At 38.6% G+C, this 20,772-nt stretch overlaps 1 protein-coding gene across 2 annotated transcripts in view; it reads left to right on the forward strand.

Annotated features, from left to right (window-relative positions):
* Nucleotides 1-133: 133 nt before the first annotated feature.
* NETO1 (neuropilin (NRP) and tolloid (TLL)-like 1) overlaps nt 134-20,772 on the forward strand; it is a 119,431-nt gene continuing 98,792 nt past the window's right edge. Inside the window, exons 1-4 of one of the 2 annotated variants that reach the window (XM_011975898.1) lie at nt 134-413; nt 1,914-1,967; nt 2,210-2,347; nt 8,110-8,358. In XM_011975898.1, coding sequence (XP_011831288.1) covers nt 236-413; nt 1,914-1,967; nt 2,210-2,347; nt 8,110-8,358 — 619 coding nt within the window. In that variant the 5' untranslated portion in view covers nt 134-235. Of the gene's footprint in view, nt 414-1,533; nt 1,586-1,913; nt 1,968-2,209; nt 2,348-8,109; nt 8,359-20,772 lie in introns of those variants that run through there. The other variant, XM_011975899.1, reaches the window with a different exon arrangement.

The raw sequence follows: 20,772 nt of genomic DNA on the forward strand, positions 1-20,772 counted from the left end.
TGCAGTCCCGCGCGGGTTGGGGCCGACGTAAACTTTCTGTATTGCAGCATCGTGGAACCGGGCGTGGGGGCGGCGCGCGGTCAGCCGTCGCGCGATCCCACAACCTGCCGGGGAGAACGGGCTTTCGGTGCGCAGGAACCCCCCGGGGGTGGAGAATAGCGTGCAGTTCAGGGATGGACACGTGCGGCAGAGATTGGCCCAAGCGAGGGCGCAGGTGGAAAGCGGGAGAGAGCGGATGATACCTAGTGGGGTGAGAGGAGTCTTCCTCTTCCAGGGGCTCCCGGAGCTCGGAGGGCCCCTGTTCGCAGTCCGGGAGGTAGCAGAAGGCACACCTGAAGCCGGCGCTGGAGGGAAGGGCGAGGGTCAGCCTCCACCCCTTTCCGCCCGGAGACCGCTGATGTCGCTTTATGGGTGTGTGGTAACGCGGGCAGTGTAGAGGTGGGAAGGAATGAGAGGAAAATAGTATCACGAGTCATCGAGTAAAAGGCAGTATAAGAAAATGTGTGGTGGAAATTTATCATTACTAAGCAAAGATGAGAGTGTTGATCGCGAGCCACGCAGTTAGGAGAGGGCTTTGCTGATGAGTTAAACACAGTACATGGTCTGTAATGTGATTTCACCGAAACAGGAAGAGCGGAGTAAACAAATACACATCCTGATGCCGAAGGATGTGTACCTGTGTGTTCTGGGTGTGAGCAGAAGCACGACAAATTAAATTGATTTTTTTTCCCCTGTGGAAACACACAGTAACAGCAGCAGCCAGTGCCTTAATTTAAAATGCAAATGAACTGACTAGAGCATAAAGTAACACACAGTTTATAATATTTTAAATATTAATATCAAGACCTAGATACCTTTCTTATAATAATGTTTAAGTATAAATGTATAAGCCTGTGATGAGCTTTAATTCAGGAAATATTTGTGAATTGTGCTCTCCCCCCAATTCATTTTAAGTGAAAATATGAAAACATATACCTTTTATGTCATTGGACAACAAAATGAATAAGAAAAATAAAATAGAAAAATCAAATTATGAAGACTAGCTTACTTACTATTTTGCTAGTGTTTCATCTTGTAAAAATGTTGATTAGATCAAGAATATGGAAGTAAAACAAGTTTAGATTATAATGGCATTGCAGATTCACTGTTAAGTTACAGATCAGAGTCTCTTTGACACTGGAAACCTGACTCAATATAATGCTTTTGAAAATCACCTTTCTCAAATTAATAATCAATTTCTATAGATTGATTTGGTATTAAATCAAGTTAAAGTTAGAAGAGATTAATTTCACAGCTTAGAAAGTGCTGAGGGATGGGGTTACTTGGAGGTTCAGAACATTTTTGTAGGCAACATTCTAGTAATGCTGCTTAATGCCCACAATCCACATTAATCTGTTTCTTGCTTGTTCCCCTCCCCCACAGCCTGTAGGATTTGTCTAAGTATTTATTTTCTAAAATACAGCCACACTGCAGTGTGTCAGGAACAGTCATGGAGCTGTTCTCATCGTTTGCCTCTCCTTTTCCTCCTTTTTACCTTCTGGCCCCTCTCTTCCTTCAGAGATGCTAGCAGAGCCATTCCCTAAGGGCAGTTTAGATACAGTGTGACTCCTGAAGTCCCACTGTACTGTGTGTGACATGAATAAATTGTCATGTTGCCTTTAGAGTGAACGATGTATTTGCCTTAGGAGTTTGGGTCTCATCCATTCTTAACTTGCATTACTTCCTGAAGGGAGTCCCAAGGTTTCCTGATTTGTACATTTCAAATTGGTTTTTGCAAGTTCTGAATCCACTTCTAACAGTTAACAATGATACAGTTAATCAGCTTTGATATTTTGTCTTGAAATTATGTTATGTTTTTATGGGATTTGATCATTTCAGTGTATTTTAACTCCAGTTTTTCTTTTCTGTTTCAGTTGTAGCAAGTTTAATCATCCTCCATTTGTCTGGGGCAACCAAGAAAGGAACAGGTGTGTTTACTTAGAAAAATCTAGTGGAAGACCTCGAATTATTTTGTATTTTCCTATTATCCTTCTACTCTTAATATTCCAGAATATCTGAACCTGCTATAATGTGTATAATTGATTGGTTTGGCTAAGACAACATGTAAAAATTAATTTACTAATGGATATTATAAGAATGTCCTGTCTATTTTTAGTATAATAGAAAAATTGGATGATGGCTCTTTTTAAAACATTTTTTTTTAAAACAGAAAAGCAAACCACCTCAGAAACACAGAAGTCAGTGCAGTGTGGAACTTGGACAAAACATGCAGAGGGAGGTATCTTTACCTCTCCCAACTATCCCAGCAAGTATCCCCCTGACCGGGAATGCATCTACATCATAGAAGGTAAGGGGAGACAGTGCCAGAGTTAAGAGAGCACTAAGCCAAAACCTGGCCATCTCTCTGCTTTGGATGAAGAATATGCGTATAGGCATTACAAAATTGATTTGGAGATCATGCGCAAAAATATCTCTGAGTGAATCAAATAACTGTAAAATCTGGAATCAGGCTAATTATTGAAATTCTTAGTAATGGGTTATGAACAAGCAAATTCGGTGCAATAAAAACAAATGAACAACTTAAGAGTTTATTTTGCAGTTGGCTTAATTGATTTAGAGTTCTAATGCCATAGAATAGATGCATAGTTGGCACAATATTAACTAATGTGTAAGTTTGAGAAACTAGTATTTTTTTTAGCTCAACAATTAGTAGAATAACCTGCATGTTACATTTTCTTTAATATTATAAAGTACAAAAATCATATTAATGTCAAAGATCAATCTATAATCACATTTTCTAAACACCAGTCTGAAAAATAGTTACCTTATTTATGTTAACAAGTAACATCTCATTTTAAAGTCAAGGTCGGGATTGTAAATTATGACACTTTCTTTCATGACTTTTTTCCAACATGAAAGATAAATGGTGTTGGAAAGAGACTTCTCTTTGAACATTTCCCATTTACACTAACCTTGTAAACATCTTTTTTTTTTTTTTTTTTGAGACGGAGCGAGAGTCTCCTGATTTCCAGCGATTCTCCTGCCTCAGCCTCCTGAGTAGCTGGGATTACAGGCATACGCCACCATGCCTGGCTAATTTTTGCATTTTTGGCAGAAACGGTGTTTTACCATGTTGGCCAGGCTGATCTTGAACTCTTGACCTCAAGTGACCTACCCACCTTGGCCTCCCAAAGTGCTGGGATTACAGGTGTGAACCATGGCTCCCTGCCAACACCTCTCTCTTAAGTACAGCTTTTAAAATGTAGAAGCATTTCATCTGGTGATGGAAGTTTTCAGTATTCCAACTGTTAGTACCTAATAGCCTAAAACTTGGAAGCACCCCCCTCCACACACACACACACACACACACACACACACACACGCACAGGCAAAACTGTCTTAATGTAAAGATATATGCTCTATTATAAATGGGAACACATTCATTTGATAGAATTTTCAAAGGAGCAGACTTTCTGTTTACCTAACTTTAAGAATCTCTATTTAGAAATGATTATTTTTGTTGGTAATTATTGGGCCAAAGACCTTCCCCCACCCTTAGTACTTGAAGTTGAACTTTCAGGAAATAGAAACCACACTGTAAGAAGGTAAAACAATAAGCTCTGCTATTAAAAGGATAACACTGAAAACCTAAGGTCTGGCAGTGCAAATTCCTTTTACGACTGATAGAAAAAGTACTTGCTACTTGTCTCATAGGACTTAACAATATTCTCTGGGGACTATGTCCGTTTCCCTAAACAATCTGTAGGGGCCCCAGGATTAGCACAAAGTAGTTGCAACAGGGAAGCCAAAGAGAAGAAAACCGGGAAGAAGAGATGCTCACCTTGGTTTCTGAAGAAATTCCAGGGAAGGCATCATTCTCTATATAGAGTAGCGTGTGCGGAAATTCAGAGCTGTGATGTGGTTGGGGACCTGCGTGGTGTATCCTAGGGCTTCAGTAGAATCTGAGGAAAATACAGCGGGAGGGTGAAGAGGGAGACAGTCTCAGACAAAGGGATACCTGGTATTCCTTCTGTCCCCACTGGATAAAATCTTGGACATTGTGTTGGAGACAGTGAGGTAATTTAATACAGTGAAGTAATTTAAGTTGAAGAATAATGTGAGATTTTGATGAAGAAGTAACTGAAGGAAAAGAACATAAACTAAGAAACAATTGGAAAGTCCAAGTAAATCATAGTAAATGCTTATACTAAAGAAGTGGCATCAGTGACGGAGTACGTGAAAGAACTGAGAGGTATTTAAGAAACTGGATCGGCCAGATGCGGTGGCTCAGGCCTGTAATCCCAGCACTTTCGGAGAACGACGAGGGCGGGTCACGAGGTGAGGTGACAGGAGACCATCCTGGCCAATATGGTGAAACCCCATCTCTACTAAAAATACCAAAAAAATTAGCCAGGCGTGGTGGCGGCGCCTGTAGTCCCAGCTACTCGGGAGGCTGAGGCAGGAGAATGGCGTGAGCCCGGGAGGCGGAGCTTGCAGTGAGCCGAGATCCGGCCACTGCACTCCAGCCCGGGCGACAGAGCTAGACTCCGTCTCAAAAAAAAAAAAAAAGAAAGAAAAAAAAACTGGATCATGAGTGGCTGGATCAAGGGATTACAGAATACGGTATCCTGGGAGTGTTCTAATGTTTGTTGCTCGATGACTTGTTAGATAGACGGAATTGCCATCCCAGAAAAAAAAATGTAGACGGAAAAAATTGGTTTAAAGGAAAAATAATATGTTTAGTTTGTGCTTGTGGAGATATTCCACAAAAAGATTGGGTACATGTAGCTCTAGCTCAGTGGAGAGATAGATGTGTGCTGAAAATGTATTTGTATGTCAGAAATATAGATATTGTTGTTGAGGTTGTTAATATGACTAAAATTATCCAAGAGAGTGTTTGGAGCACTATTTTTCAACTGCTTTTAAAAATGCAGCTTCCTGGGCCTTTCCCCAGGAATTCTGATTTAATTGACCTTAGATAGAGCCCCAGGCATCATTATATTGTGGTAACATTCCATTGGAATGCCCGTGGCAACCTGATGTCTTCATCTAAAATGAGAGAAAATAAGATGTAGAATAAATTTTCCGGAAAATAACATGTAAGAGATGGACAGAGTATGGGAAAAATGTAATAGAATGAGTAGGAGAAGCCAGAGAGGTAAGCAGGAGAGTCAGGTGCCCAATGCCACAGCAGCCAGAGCAGACAGGGTCTTGAGAAGCAGGGAGTAGTCAAAGTGCAGGTTGCCACTGCAAAGAAAAATAGGTGAAAAACAGAAATGCATGTGCTACGTGAAGCAGTTAAGAGTTTGTTAGTAACAGCGATGAGCACTCCCATTGGCATAGTGGAGACGGGTGTTTTTTTCTCTTTTAAAGGGGGCCAACTGCACATATTTAATTCTAAAATGAATATTCTGTAGAGAAAGGTAAATTTAAAATAGAAGAGAAAGAGGGATACATAATTAGTCAGATTTCTAGAGGTATGACCGATTGGGATGAAGAATACAGGTGAGGTCTCAGTCACGAACGAGAGGATCTATTTATGAATGTCAGGTGGCCAAAAATTCCCTCAAAATGGAGGAAATATTCTGTGTATATGTGCACTATCCAGGTGAAAGTACTCATAGTTCTCAGTGCGTCTGAAGATTCTCAAAGTGGTTGAGACCTCTCATGAACTAACCTCAGTGTTAGATCAAATATAACTTACAGAAATGTTAAAAGGAAAGGCAGCTGTGAAAAAAATTCTTGAAGGTGAAGCAAATAGAAGGTGAGAGAGTTAGACTTAGATAGCTTCAAATCATTTCTGTGTGCCATAATCAACTCATTTTTAAATCTATCACAGTAAGTACGTGGCAAACTTAGTTTTAAAAAGTGATTTCACTGCCTTCTAAAATTCAGCTATGTAGGTTTCATTTCCGGGTATGTGTCATTAACTTCAACATGCTGGACCAAAAGAAAATAAATTGTCCACATATAATGTTGCCTACCAAAAGCCATAATGGCAGAATGTTTCCTGAGGAACATTGAGAGGTTGACTCAGCCACAGAACTTACAAAATAACAAGAATGAAGGTATGGATAAGTGCATTCGTGTTAAGATGGCCGTTATTTCTTAGTAGGGGAAATTGGTGAGTGCGTGTTGGCAGATGACAGAGTTCTAAGTAAATTAGCTAAGGACTGTCTTCATTGCTCTATCTTTCCCTAGCCATACATTATTTAAATTAACCTACAATCTGAAGTAGTTTTTTTCATCATAAAAGTTGTTATATTGATTTATTGTGAAATAAACTGGTAGATACACACTACAGGATGGTAATGGATGCAAGTGCTATACTTAGTACTGATATGTAGATGGGTCTAACTCAGTATTTGCCTTTTTGTTTTAAGGCTAACACTTTAAGCATAAAACACGGTTAGTCATTTCTTTGGGTACTTGCAAATTTAAAAAAAAGAAACAAAAAAACACGTCATTGAAACTCCCTCAAATCTGTCATTATCGTGGTTACTCATTTGTTGGCTTTTTTGATACATTTTAGTGATGGATAAAGTATTTTTCTTGCATGAGTTATACATGTCTCTTTTCAATGTGGGAGTCTGAAACTGTTTTAGAAATTAAAGATTATTCATAAAATAATTCATTTTAAAAATGAATTGTCCTTACACTGTTGATCGTTAATTTTATACCTGGGGAGCGTCAGAGTTACTTTTTATTCTGTAGGTCTCCAATTTCCAACTTATATCATGTGTCTCAACATTAGATAAATTTTTGAAAACCGTACATACCAGAGTTTACTTTTTAGGTCATCATGGATGATGTTCAGTGTATATTTAAGAAGCAGTGGGGTGTGGACAGCCACTATTTGGCATGGTTACTGACTGTAGAGGGAGCAGGCCACGCTGTGCTAAGTCTTAACTTTCAAGTATCTAGAGGGGCTTAGTGCCTGAAAAGGGCCAAGTAGCAGGGAAGCACTCAGAGAGCTTCAGGCAACAGCTGTTTACTAACCAGGATACATACATGCTGATATTTCAGCAAACTTTATGGCCATTCTGGAGTATCCTGGCTGAATGCAAGTCTGAGATGCCAGAATTTTGGACTGTTTTGGACATATCAGGGGAAGAATGAAAGAACATTAGCAAAAACATTCATGTGGTGCTGTGTAGAGTTGCCAACCCTGTAAAGCTTTCCCTGACTCTTTAGAGAGCTGTAAAAACATTTATGAATCTACGCTTATTTATAATTCACTCAAAGATGCTTTTTTTGGGAAATTTTCGATGACAAGTACTATGCTAAGCGCTGAGAAAGAAGGTGAGTGAGATACGGTTCTTGTCTTTCAAGATCAGATTTAGAGAGGAGGCTTCTTTAAAGTAAGTCTTTCCTGTGTAAAGAGAAGATAATGGTGGGTATGTAGATATTCAAGAATGTAAGAAAATCCATGAAAGTGTGAAGGAGCATACTTTTCTGGAAGACAGACGTGTTTGAAGTGGTCTGAGCTCAGGCTGTCTGTGAGGGGATGGGGTCCTGGAAGCAGGATATTCTTAACAGATTACGCTTGTCGAATGCATTGATCATGGTCCAGCTGCTGAGGTTTAAACCTGAGAGGGATGTGATCAGGTTTGTGTTGTAGAAAAATTACTCTTAACATCTTTGTACACGCACTTGGATCTGATCTGGACACATGACTGGGATTATTTGAATGATTATATTTAATGTAACTCTATGCCAAACAATTTCTCAAGTGATTTGTGACCTTAAACCTCAGTATTCCCGGAAATACGAGAAAAGAGACAGAAAAGTGTCCCCTGACCTTCTAGCTCCAAGTTAACAGCCTTTCATAAAAATAGTGTGCTTTGTGAGTCCTGCACGAAACATCAAAATGGTCATCTTGTATCGGAATATTTTATGCAACAACATCGGTTTTAAGGTTCACTCCTTAGACAATTTTTTGAAAATTGTATCCCGTAGAATAGTATCCTATGCTTTCTTTATATTTCCATGCATATCATCCATAAGGTTTGAGAGAAGATGTATAGATAACATCTGAAATAGAATCAGAAAATAGCAACCTGAAGATATAAGAAATGGCCTCCCAGACACAATCTTTCTTCTTTACAGCTGCTCCAAGACAGTGCATTGAACTTTACTTTGATGAAAAGTACTCTATTGAACCATCTTGGGAGTGCAAATTTGATCATATTGAAGTTCGTGATGGACCTTTTGGCTTTTCTCCAATAATTGGACGTTTCTGTGGACAACAAAATCCACCTGTAATAAAATCCAGTGGAAGATTTCTATGGATTAAATTTTTTGCTGATGGAGAGCTGGAATCTATGGGATTTTCAGCTCGATACAATTTCACACCTGGTAAGTAAGTACTTTAAAAAAAAAAAAAAACTGTTTCTTTTTCTTCCTCATTTTTCTCTCTTCATAGTACAAAATCTTTTGTAAGACAACATTATACTTTTTCAGAGAATGTTCCAGTTCTATTTAAAACCAAACCTACAGTGCTTTTTCTTTTCACTACATAAATTCTGAAAGAAAAAGATGTTTTCCTTAAAACAGCCTATACTAGAGGTAAAGAGTAGTGACTCAAGACTCTAAATGGGCATCAGCAACCCCAGCAAATGGATGGGCTTTGTTATGATGGAATGTGTAATTGGAGAGACAGTCTGTGATAAGGAAACTCATTATACATAGGAGCTCAATAAGCTTGAAAAGGCAATTGTCGTATTAGAAAATATATCCACCAAAATGATCTTTGGGGAACCTGAATCAGAAGTTCATTTGTTCTGAAGATTACCATGTTTCAGTCAAATCGATCATACTTTACCAAGTAGTCTACTCTCTTTTCAGAAAAGCAAATTCTTAAGAGTTTTGATGAAAGGAAAACTCAGACCTGTAGCAGCCGAATACTCATTTACAAGGTCTTGCAGAAATTGTGTGCAATTATCAAATTATGCAATCTATCTCAGTTTTCCTTTTAACTTGCTGGAATTAAAAAGGGGCTGTGATATTGACTGGCTCACTTAAGAGTTATCATTCATTACAATAAAAATTGGTTATCACATTTTTTCACTGCAAGAGCACTACATGCATTAATTTAAATGGAAAAATGATTCAAACTACATAAAGCCCATTTTTTATTTAATGTTTTTTCATTTTGTATGTATTGTTTTATTTAAGTTAGGCAATAGGATAATTTGAAATATATGTAAAGTTTGTTGAAGTTTGTATTCCATGTTAAAGAAGTAACACCTAAATAGGGCTTTGATACTCAGTTAAAAAACTAAAATTTTAAAAATTATTAATATAAGTTTAATGATGACTTTCATTATGACATTATGGTGTATGTTAAATCAAATATTAACTGTGGCGTATATATCAGCTTTAAGCATTAGGAATGTTTTTAATAGTGTCACTAAAGGATTGTGGTTTTAATTATGCTTGCTGATAATGGATTACTCCCAGAAATCATGGGTATTTCATGGGTAAAATCGAACTAATTTGAAGTATTCCTAAAAGGTACAAATGTTAGCTTAATTTGTTTGTCAGATTATTAGTGCTAGAGTTGTAAATGGAAAGGTAGGTATTGTTTTCTTAACTGATCATTTTGAATATAACCTGTACCTAGAGACAGTGACATATGGCGTGGTATAGGTTTCGTAAGTTGTATTTTCATTTTGGATTTGGTGATCGTGAAAATAATGTCTTGGATTTAAAACTGTGGTTTCATGAAGAATGCAGTGTCAACTGTCATACTTTATCAACATAAGCGATGCTATCCATGTTTCTGGCTCTATTTGGGATGACATAAATGGTGGCACTCAATCTGTTCTTCTAGGTTTTAAAGCCTTTTTGTTCCCTGTGTTTTGTTCTTTGCTTTTTGTTTCTTTAGAGCCACCATACTGCATTTGTAGAATGAGATTCCATTGCTGTGAACAACTGAATCAGAATGGAGCTCTTGGAGATTTTTCCATGCAGTAGGACAGGTTAAGGATGGGCTGAGTCTTCTGTTTTTACTCAGATCAACTAGAGCAAAACTTCTGGGGAAACCTACATTTGGAATATGAAGGAAAGCTGGGACCATAAAAAGCAGACTTGGAAAGCTTACATGACAGCAAAAATTGACATTGTGTGACCCAAGGCCATTGCCTGAGTGACGTAACTAACCCTCTTCTAGAAAGAGGCAGTATTAAGGAAGCCAATTACTTATTGAAATAGGAAGCGGGAAGGGATTAGTAGTAATTTAGATAGCATTTAGTGAATCTGAAGCCAGGCAGGCTGTAGTTGTCATTTTGGCTGAATTTTTATTTAGTGGTGTCATTCAACTGGTGACCTGGGGAAATTGAAGGCGGAAGAATTTCTCAAGTCAGCTTAATGATTTATGTTATAAAGCATTGCGAGAATTGCCAGGGCTCCGCAGTGGACTGACACTGGAGATGAAATTCCGCCTACCAAGTCATCTTAGATAGAGAGATGATGGTCTCCAGGACAGCTGTGAGGAGCACTGACTCTGAAATCAGATCTGACTTCAGTTCTGGCTTTTCTTTTCTTTGCATCATGTCAACTTTGAACATAGTCCTTTATATTCTCGCTCTCAATATTTTTAACTATAAAATAAAAATAATACCAAGTAACTCATAGAATTGTTTGGAAGACAATTACCAAATGCATATTTATGAATTTTTTGAGTGCTTATAAGATCTCAACTATCGAAAGCTGTTGTTTTTATTAGTTTGATCATGTGCTCTTTAAAAACAAAGCATGCTTGGTATACGTTATTGGGAAAACAGGTGTCTCAGACTTAAAAACAATTCCGTGAAGTTTTTAGGTGGGTGCACAAAATTCCTACCTATACTATGCCACTTTTTTTAGTTGATGAAATTTAGTGACTTTAGAGCCAGACTTCCAAGTGGGGGTTGTAGTTATTTCTAATGTCAGTCATAGAAAATGTCAAGGCAGTAATAGCAGCAGAAAGGCCTGGTGGTCTCTATCACTTTAATGAATTTATCACAACCTGGAATCTAGATATAATCTCACAGTCTCGGAAACTTTATATAAACACATTGAGAGTGTACCCATCTCTTAGAAATGAATCACATTTGCCAAGCTAACAGGAATGAATATACATATATACATAATATTTATACATACATATGCATACTAAATACACATATACATTTTCATTAAGAATTCTGAGAATTACACAACCCATTTCTTCCTGCAAGCAAACACACCTGGGTGGGCAGGTTATAATCAAAACATTGCATAGTAGTATGGAATCCAGATATTGAAGTTTAGATGTATAGCATGCATATTTAATAAATATTGAACCAAATGTTTGATAATTCATCTTCCTAACACAGATTGTTTCTTCCAGTGGTGGTTTAGCCTCCACACTGCCATGGCTTCCAGTGTCCAGTCTCCTGGTTCCCTCTTGCCTGACTGGCAAACTAATTTGTGTAGGCTTTTATCTCCAATTCTTTTTCCATTTCCTTTTATCTGAGTCTATGACTTTCTTTTCTACTGAACTTAGAATAATAGCCTTTCAGTCCGAAGCTCTTGCTGTTCATAGTAGCTGTGCTTCTAAATTCCCATTTGTACATGGGAACAGCCCAACTGGAGGTCTTGTATGGATGTGGAGGACAGGGAGGCAGAGCAAGAAAGAATACCATAGAAATGGACTTAAAGGAGGCCCTTCTCTTTCTCCTGGCACATTTTGATGAAACCTCACTTTTTGGTTTGTTGACTGTTATTTTTAGAGACTGTGTCATTACCCAGGTCCACAGTGCAGCGATGAATCACCTAGGATTCTAGTCTAGCATGCATAAGAAGGATTGTGAGCTTGAGCAATAGTCAAGGAGAAATCAGCTGGTCAAATAATGGGGTCTGCAAAGGACAAGAGTGAGGCTTGTAGAAGGGCCAGGGGGTGCAGAGCCTTGCGAGCACCTCGTGGACGATGCCCTGAAGAGCTCTTCTTTCTGTGTACTGAGCCTCTCCTCTGCAGTATGCTATCCCAGTTCAGAAAGAGAAGTAGTGCAGAATCACCCAGAATGTTAAAAGTTACACCACGGAATATTTGATAACTCAAACAATTTAATAAAAAATAGAAGACATGTCAAAAGTGTTTATTGCAATAGAATTATATTGTTTTCTCACTTAAAAAGAGTCTTTAAACAAGTTTTAAATCAAGTTTGTTACATAAAGTCAAATGACTAGAAAATATGCTGTGTAACAAGCAGTTTGAAACAATAACAGTTACCTCAGATAAGGGGTAGCAGGAAGAGGGAAATGAGGAGGATTTTAGAGGCCAAGGTGGAGTAAAAATTGACTCAACGTTATTGATAATGCTTTAATGTTAAAAGAATAAGATATTTTGGTATGACTTGTATAAATAAATTATTTAACATCAGAAAAGGAAAAAATAGAAAAGACTTGGTAATTCTTAATGAATTTTTAGAAGGGGGAATACCATTTTCCATATTTCATATACTTTTTTACTCAAACTAAGAATGCCTTTTGAGCAGAATATAACACTTCCCTGGAGCCAGCTGCCTTCTTACCTAAATTTTCTTTGCACTTGAAAATATAAGGAAGAAAATGTAACCATATCTACTGTAGTCCTCCTTCCACTGGCATGACCCAGGCGCTGCCATGCAGATGCTCTGCTCCTGGAGAAGGTAGCCCTTCCAGTCTCTTTAATGACAGGTGTCTTTTGTTGGTCTTATAGTTTACCTCCTAGTGGGGAGATGTTCTGTCCTTGATAGACATAGAATGAGATGCTTATGGACTTTTCTTTTTTCGATGATAGTTTTCCTGTACTAGTTTTAAGGAACAGAGTTACACACATCCCACTGGAGAAACTGAAATTAAGGAATAGACCTCAAAGTACCAAATAGATGAGGGTTGAGTTGGGCATTGACATTGAAGTGAGTGTAGGTATTAAATGTATTGAAATTATTACAATACTTTGTACTTAAGTAGCACCTTTCATCTGGGGAGCTCAAAGTGTTCTAGGGACTTTCTGTGCAACTCCTAGCCACCTCTCAAGCTGCGGGCTTGATGGACTTCAAAGGCAAAGGGAGAAATACACTGCACTGCAGTAGTGTTTTAAAAGGATTTCTATGCATATTGAATGAAATATATTATTAAAATATTGTCATGGATTTAATGTTATTTGAAATGTTTGGTGCAATGGTTTTCCTCTTTGGATCAGAAATGTGAATATATGTGTGTTAACCATTTGGAAAGTTTCTAAATTTTCTTAGCTAGATAATCAGAGTTCTGATAAGTGCTCTGGTAAGAAAGAAAAAAAAATCTGTGTATTATTTATTCAACAACTAAAATTTCATTTGAATTTTGCACAAAGATATGAAAAAATAGAAAGTTTTAGAGGCTAAGATTAAAAGAAGACTTTTTATTTTTTGAGACATCTCGCTCTGTTGCTCAGGCTAGCATGCAGTGCTGTGATCTTGGCTCATTACAACCTCTGCCTCCGGGTTTAAGTGATTCTCTGTGCCTCAGTCTCCCGAGTAGCTGGGATTCAAGGCATGCGCCTCCACATCTGGCTGATTTTTGTATTTTTGGTGGAGATGGGATTTCACCATGTTGGCCAGACTAGTCTTGAACTCCTGGCCTCAAGTGATCCGCCCACCCCAGCCTCCCAAATGCTAGGATTACAGGCGTGAGCCACCAAACCCGGCTAAGAGAAGGACTTTGATTTTTTTTTTCCACATAAAAATAAAAGATTGAAAACATTTAGGTCAGTATGTATTGTCTTTTTAACTGTGACTTGGTGCAAAAGTACTTGTGGATTTGCCATTACCTTTACCTTTAATGGCAAAACTGCAGTTACTTTTGCACCAACCTAAATGTTATATTTACACTGCTGACACAAAATATTCTCATTTCTGTCCTAGCAGAGGCTCTTAAATGGAAAAGGTAAGAAGCACAATCACATTTATTCTTGAGGCATGTTTTTCAAGAAATGAATTTAAAAACTTGAGAATCACAGCACTGAGAAAATTACCAATGTGTGGCAAGGTGCGGTGGCTGATGCTTGTAATCCAAGCACTTTGGGAGGCTGAGGCCTGTGGATCACCTTAGGTCAGGAGTTCGAGACCAACCTGGCCAACATGGTGAAACCCCGTCTCTACTAAAAATACAAAAAAAATTAGCTAGGTGTGGTGGCAGGTGCCTGTAATCCCAGCTACTGTGGAGACTCAGGTAGGAGAATCACTTGTGTCCAGGAGGTAGAGGTTGCAGTGAGCTGAGATCATGCCACTGCACTCCAGCCTGTGCAATAGAGCAAGACCCTGTCTCAAAAAAAAAAAAAAGAAAGAAAAAGAAAAAAAGAAAAGAAAAAGAAAATTATCAATGTATTGATATTTTTGAATAATCAAGATATTCATGCGAAGGTGATTCCTCCATCTCTCACTTTTTCAGACAGCCCATGACTTGGCTGATCTTATCTGTATAATAGTGGGCTCAGGAGGAGGGATGAGGAATGAAGAGAGAGACAGAAATCTTGTTTGGTCTAGGTGGGTGTTCAGGAGAAAAGCTGAGAGTGGGAGAGAGAATTTCCAGGATTAGCTCCCATCTGTGCAGAGAATATTGAAAGCAGTGGCAAAGGAAAAGGAAGATTTTTAAGAAGTTTCCCATAGAGAAAGAGTGTCTTCCGGCCTGCGCGGTGGCTCACGCCTATAATCCCGGCACTTTGGGAGGTTGAAGCGGGCAGATCGTTAGGTCAGGAGGTGGAGACCATCCTGGCTAACACAGTAAAACCCTGTCTCTACCAAACAAAAAATTAGCTGGTCGTGGTGGCATGTGCCTGTAGTCCCAACTACTCAGGAGCCTGAAGCAGGAGAATTGCTTGAACCTGGGAGGTGGAGGTTGCAGTAGGCCAAGATTGTGCCACTGCACTCCAGCCTGGGCAACAGAGCGAGACTCCGTCTTAGAAAGAAAGAAAGAAACAAACAAACAAAAGTGCCTTCCTCATCTTGTTTCCTGGAGAGGTGGAGAAGAGTGCTTAGGTGTGTTTATATTTATTTGTTGGCTAATCATGGGACTATGTTTTAAATAGGGTACCTCTGAGATTGGAACACATGGGGTCCCAGATAGATTTCCATTATTGATACATGTTTTCCTTAGATTAAAAAAGACCTTGTAGTTTATTTCCTTCAACCTTTCTACTTAGAAAGCAAGAAACTGGAGGGCTAGAGAAAATGTGTAGCCTGGATTCATGTACTCTATAAATATTAACTTATTGCTTGTGTATCAGTTATATAAGCATGGTGCTGATACACCTTCTACAAAGTGTTGAGATTATAACTTTAATTAAATCACATATTGCAAGTAATTTTAGTACAGTTATATTAAGAAATTTAATTAAGGGATAATACTATGTCACCCGCGTTTCACCATTCATTAGTGTATGAATTTAAACTTCACCTTTTCCATGTCGTTTGAAATGTTTTTCCACTCGCAATGTCCAAAGAAACAGTGGTTTTTCATCTCTCCTTCTACCTCTATTGTAAAATTCTGCCTTCTCAACCCATCTGAGTCTGAAGTACGTGATTCATTTCCTTTTCTTCTCAAATACCTATTATTACTGACATAGTCTTCTGTGTGTACCATGCTCTCATTAGTTGAAACTTGTGGCTCACATGGTAAATACTCAAGGGGAAAACTTTAGTTTATTTCTCCTAGATCTCCCACGAATTTTCGTGCTCCCTAACACCCAGTTCTCTTTGGCTTTTTTCCGTGATGCCAGTTCCTTTCACTCACCTCCCATCCCATCCCTCTATTCGGGGCTGCTGATCCCAGAAGTACACAGGAAGGACATTTAGTTGAGGCAGAGAAATGAGCTCGTCCCATGAACATTCAGATTCCCCAGAGCAGGGCACCGTCCAGAAGTGGGACTGTTGACCAATCTACAAAAAGTTGTTTGATGCACTGGTAGAGGCCTTGCCTGGGTCAGTCGTAAGATTACCTCTATGTCGAATCCCATCATCAAATGACCAGCACCCACACCCTTCACTAAATTTCCCTAAAGATAAATCGTATCATTTGACAAAAGAAAAACTCAAGAAACCTGACAAAAACAAAACAAAGAAATAATTGATATACTCAGTCTCCAATTTGAACTCTCATGTGACTCAATGTCTTTAGTTACTGGGCTTCTTGGTAAAATCTTCTGAAATCTCTAACATTTAACTCTATTATGTATTCAAGAAACATGCTTTTCATTATTATGTATTCAAGAAACATGCTTTTCAAATTCCTAATGCCCTGTATATTTTTCCTAAGAAAACATTGAGAAGTCTGTTCTCCTAAACACTTTCATAACATTTTGCAGACAATTTGAGGCATATATTTATTTAATTATTTGAAAACTGAACCAAGGAATTATAAACAACCCATAGTGTTCTTTGTCTTGACCAAAATATTTTTCCTATTATATTTTATGGTTTGTATGCCATTACAACTACTTAAGTATAACTCATGTTAACATTCTTAACGTGAATGCGCAGAAGACCTTGATTTCTACTAGGTGATATTAGCCACTTACACTTATTTAACAACTGTTTGTGGATCCACTGTGCTAACACTGTAGAAATATAGTATCTACAAGACCCTAGCTTTCATACAACGAGTTCATAGTCTGTTAAAAACTAGAAGTCATATACAGTAGACAGATAATGTACCCTCCCCGCAAGATGTCTATGTCCTAATTTCTGGAATCTTTGAATACGTCAAGTTCTATGGCAAAGAGACGTGAAGGTGGAAAATTGTATCAATAATGCTAATAAGGTGACTTTAATAGAGGGAGATTATCTTGGATTATCTGGGAGGACCCAGGTCACTGGGTTCCACACTGAGAAAGAGACAAGGCTTTCTCATTGTGGAACGAGGAGGCAGTAGGGTCAGGATCGGGTGATGTGATGTAAGAAAGACTCCAGCTGCTACTGTGGGCTTTCAAGATGGATGAAGGGGCAGCACAGCTTCTAGAACGGAAAAGGTTAGGCATGACTTTTCCCCTAGAGCCTCCATGAAAAGGAACACAGCCCTGCAAACGCCTTGATGTTTAGGCCAGTGAGACCCATTCAGATTTCTGACATCAGAACCTGAGATAAATTCCTGTTGTTTATTAAGGTTCTAAGTTGTGGTAATTGTTAAAGCAACAAATAAGAAACAAATACTGATTTTATTTCCTAAAAGTGAAGTGCTGCTGTAAAATAAATAAATAAAAACCTTCAAATTTGGAAATAGTTTTGGAATTGGGCAGTTGACAAAAGCTGGAAGAATTTTGAGAAGCATGTTAGAAAAACGTCTATATTACCTTAAAGTTACTGTTAGTAGAAATATGAATGTTACTGACTCTGGCACAAGGACACAGAAGGAAGTGAGAAGCATGGTAGAGAAAACATGCATGTCTTAAAGAATACCTAAATCTTCATAAACAGACTATTTGTGGAAGTATGAAGTTTATAGGTGCTGATGACGATAGCTCAACAGAAAATGAGATACGTGTTTGGAAACCGATGGAAAGGGTATATCTGTTATGATGAATCAGAAAGCTTAGTAGAATTATATCCTTGAGATATATGGATAACTAAAAAAGCAGAACATTTATGCAATTAACTTGGATATTTAACTTTAAGGAATTTATTGTCAATTAAAATCTAAGCCCTCCTTGGATGAGATTGGAAAAGCCTGCCCTAGAGAAAAAACTGAGCTGGACAACTTTTTGCTGATCCCCTCGAAAGATCAAAAGATCAGAGAATTCAGTCTCACAAAAGGCTTTTTGAAATGATTAGGAGTGTGACTCATGAAGCTCTTCAGTCAGTCATTTCAGCAGAAGCCAAAAATAGGATGAGATTATCTAGAAAAAAAATTCTATGAAGAAAATCTTTGGCTAATGGAGTGAATCTGAGGACATACACAGGAGACACACATGGTTCTTGAGAATGTTACATCAGCATAAACATTGCCATCTTGACCTGAAGGAGACAGATAAAGATTGAAATGGAAAAAGGGTGTCAGAACTTTCAAATGCCTACAAGCAAGAAACATGCTGACGTAACTACTCAGCTGCAGGTGCGCTACTGTGTCAGTAGGCTGACTCAGAAGGCAGAACCTCAAGTCCACAGGGTGGAGAGTTAAGCCCCGAAGGTAGAGCTCAAATGGCAGAGTATAATCTCAGCCCTTGAAATCAACTGGAACTTGGCAACTGTATTTCAAAACTGCCTGGAACTGGTGAATTTCTTTCTTTCTTTTTTAAATTCTACTTTTTCTTATTTTGAGCAGGAATGTCTGTAGATGTTACCTTTTGCCTGCCCCACCATTGTGTTTTTGGATCAAGTAACGTATTTCTTGAATTTTGTGGTTCAATGATGGAGAGAAATTGTGTCTCAGAGTGGATCACGCCCAGAGCCTCACTCATACCTGATTTTGATGATGTAGATGATATGATGTGGGTCTTTTGAGCTGATGAAATTTGGGCTTTGAGTTGATGCTGTTGAGACTTTTGGGCAACATGGGTTAATTTATTTCATCTGTAGGGTTGATATGAATCTTGGTGGCCAGATTTAGGATTGATAGGAAGAAAAACGGCCCATAATGGTGTCTGCATTTTAAGTCTGGAGCCTGTGAATATGTTATGTTACACGGCAAAAGGAAATTAATGTTGCCATCAAGTTGACTTGATGATAGGGACATTATCCTGGCTTTTCTGGGAGGGTGTGGTATCATATAGGCAGCCTTCAATGTGGAACAGGGAATCAGGAGTGTCAGTGCCAGAACGCACAGTGTGAGAAAGACTCAAATGATCTCCGTTGGTTGGTTTTGAATATGGAAGGGCCCATTAGCCATGGAATGTGGCAAGTCTCTTGCTGCTGAAAAAGGCAATGGAAGCATTCTCCCCTAGGGCCTTGGTAAGGAACACAGGGAACACAGCTCTGCTAAAACTGTGATTTTACTTCAGTGAGATAGATTTCAGCCTTCTTATCTCCAGCACTACATGATAATAAATTTGTATGGTTTAAAGCCATTACATTTCCGGAGTTCATTACAGAAGCAAAATAAAAATAATTATAGCATGCAAGTAAAATTCTTAAACATATAGTAAAATTTGAGGAGTGATACAGAATGTAAATAAACAACGTAAGGTTTTACTGGTGGGATGGATGGAGAACATAATAATTTGGGTCTACCATTCCGAACTTGGAAATTACCTTGGTTCCAAATACACCAAATCCTGGATACGCCGTTCTCCCCTCTGGACTTTCCTACACTTAAATTAAAAATCTGTATCTAGATAACTGTATGTGTATATCTTTTTATATCATTTGATTTTATATGAATGCCATTTGTATACATAAATATGGCTACAACCCCAACAGAATAACTTGCAATCCTTCTCAAAGATGTGCATGGGACAGTGGCATTTTTGTTTGTGGCAATAATAGCTATTTGTAGAACCTGGCACTCTTTAAGGCTCTGCCTCTTCATGGCATATTTGCCTGATGCCTTTGCTTCAAAAGAGCTATGCTGTCTGTTCTCACTTGCTCAGCTGGCTAGCGTCCCACCATTCCACAGCTCTGCTGACTAGCTGGAAATTCTGCTTCAGTGTGTCTTCATGGCATTTTCCCTTTCCAGCTTTCAGACACCTCGCTTCCACTCTACTACCCCAAGAATCACAGAGTGATTACAATAAAGTATGACTGTTCACAATCAGCAGGGCATATGCCCACGAAAGAACTATAGTTGACTTTTTTAAAGCAGGAGGATATGTTAGTCATAAATATGTCACTTCTCTTCTATTTTCTATTCATCATACCCAAAATCAGAAGACCGTTCTATTCCCTGGGAAGTTTTCTTCAGAAATTTGCACTTCAAAGCCCCAGGAGTTTTCTGTAAGTAATTCAGAGAGAAATGCACTTTTACAGGGGTGATACAAAAATCAGTGCCACCTTAAAACATTCTCCGACCTCGGTTTTGCTTTCCCATGCAGTCTGAAAGGAATGCGTACTTCCTTTGGCAGATTTGGCGGGCAAACAAAGTAGAATTTGTGGAATGCTCAGTGGCTATCCTGATGAAATAGGAAGGCACAGATGAGGGTTGCCATGGCAATGATAAGTAAAATCTGAAACAGAGAGGATTTCCATGGGCATAAAATGAACTGGCCTTTCAGAGATCTGCTGTTGTAAATAATAGGTTAACTGGTGGAAAAATTATTTCTAGCTTTTTTGCATGTGCACGTGACTTTCTCCTAATAATTATCGTCAAGTAATATTTGCATCTCAATTTTAATTAAAAAAGATCATTAAAAATAATACAAATATGCTTATTTTCTGTTTAGAAGTGTTTTACCTTTGACATTATTTCAATTTTGTCCATTTTATTCTTTCTTTCACTTACATAAGCAGGAGCTATACATTTTTTTTCTTTTTCTTTTTGAGATGATGTCTCATTCTGTTGCCCAGGCTGGAGTGCAGTGGCGTGATCTCGGCTCACTGCAACCTCCTCCTCCCTGGTTCAAACGATTCTCCTGCCTCAGCCTCCCCAGTAGCTGGGACTACAGGAGCACACCACCACGCCCAGCTAATTTTTGTATTTTTTTTTTAGTAGAGACAGGGTTTCGCCATATTAGCCAGGCTGGTCTTGAACTCCTGACCTTGTGATCCACCCAGCTTAGCCTCCCAAAGTGCTGGGATTACAGGTGTGAGCCACGGTGCCCAGCCGCATCTCTTTTATTGACAACTCCTAGGCTGTGGC

The sequence above is a fragment of the Mandrillus leucophaeus genome, unplaced genomic scaffold, assembly GCF_000951045.1.
Source record: "Mandrillus leucophaeus isolate KB7577 unplaced genomic scaffold, Mleu.le_1.0 Scaffold16, whole genome shotgun sequence".
Lineage (NCBI taxonomy): Eukaryota > Metazoa > Chordata > Mammalia > Primates > Cercopithecidae > Mandrillus > Mandrillus leucophaeus.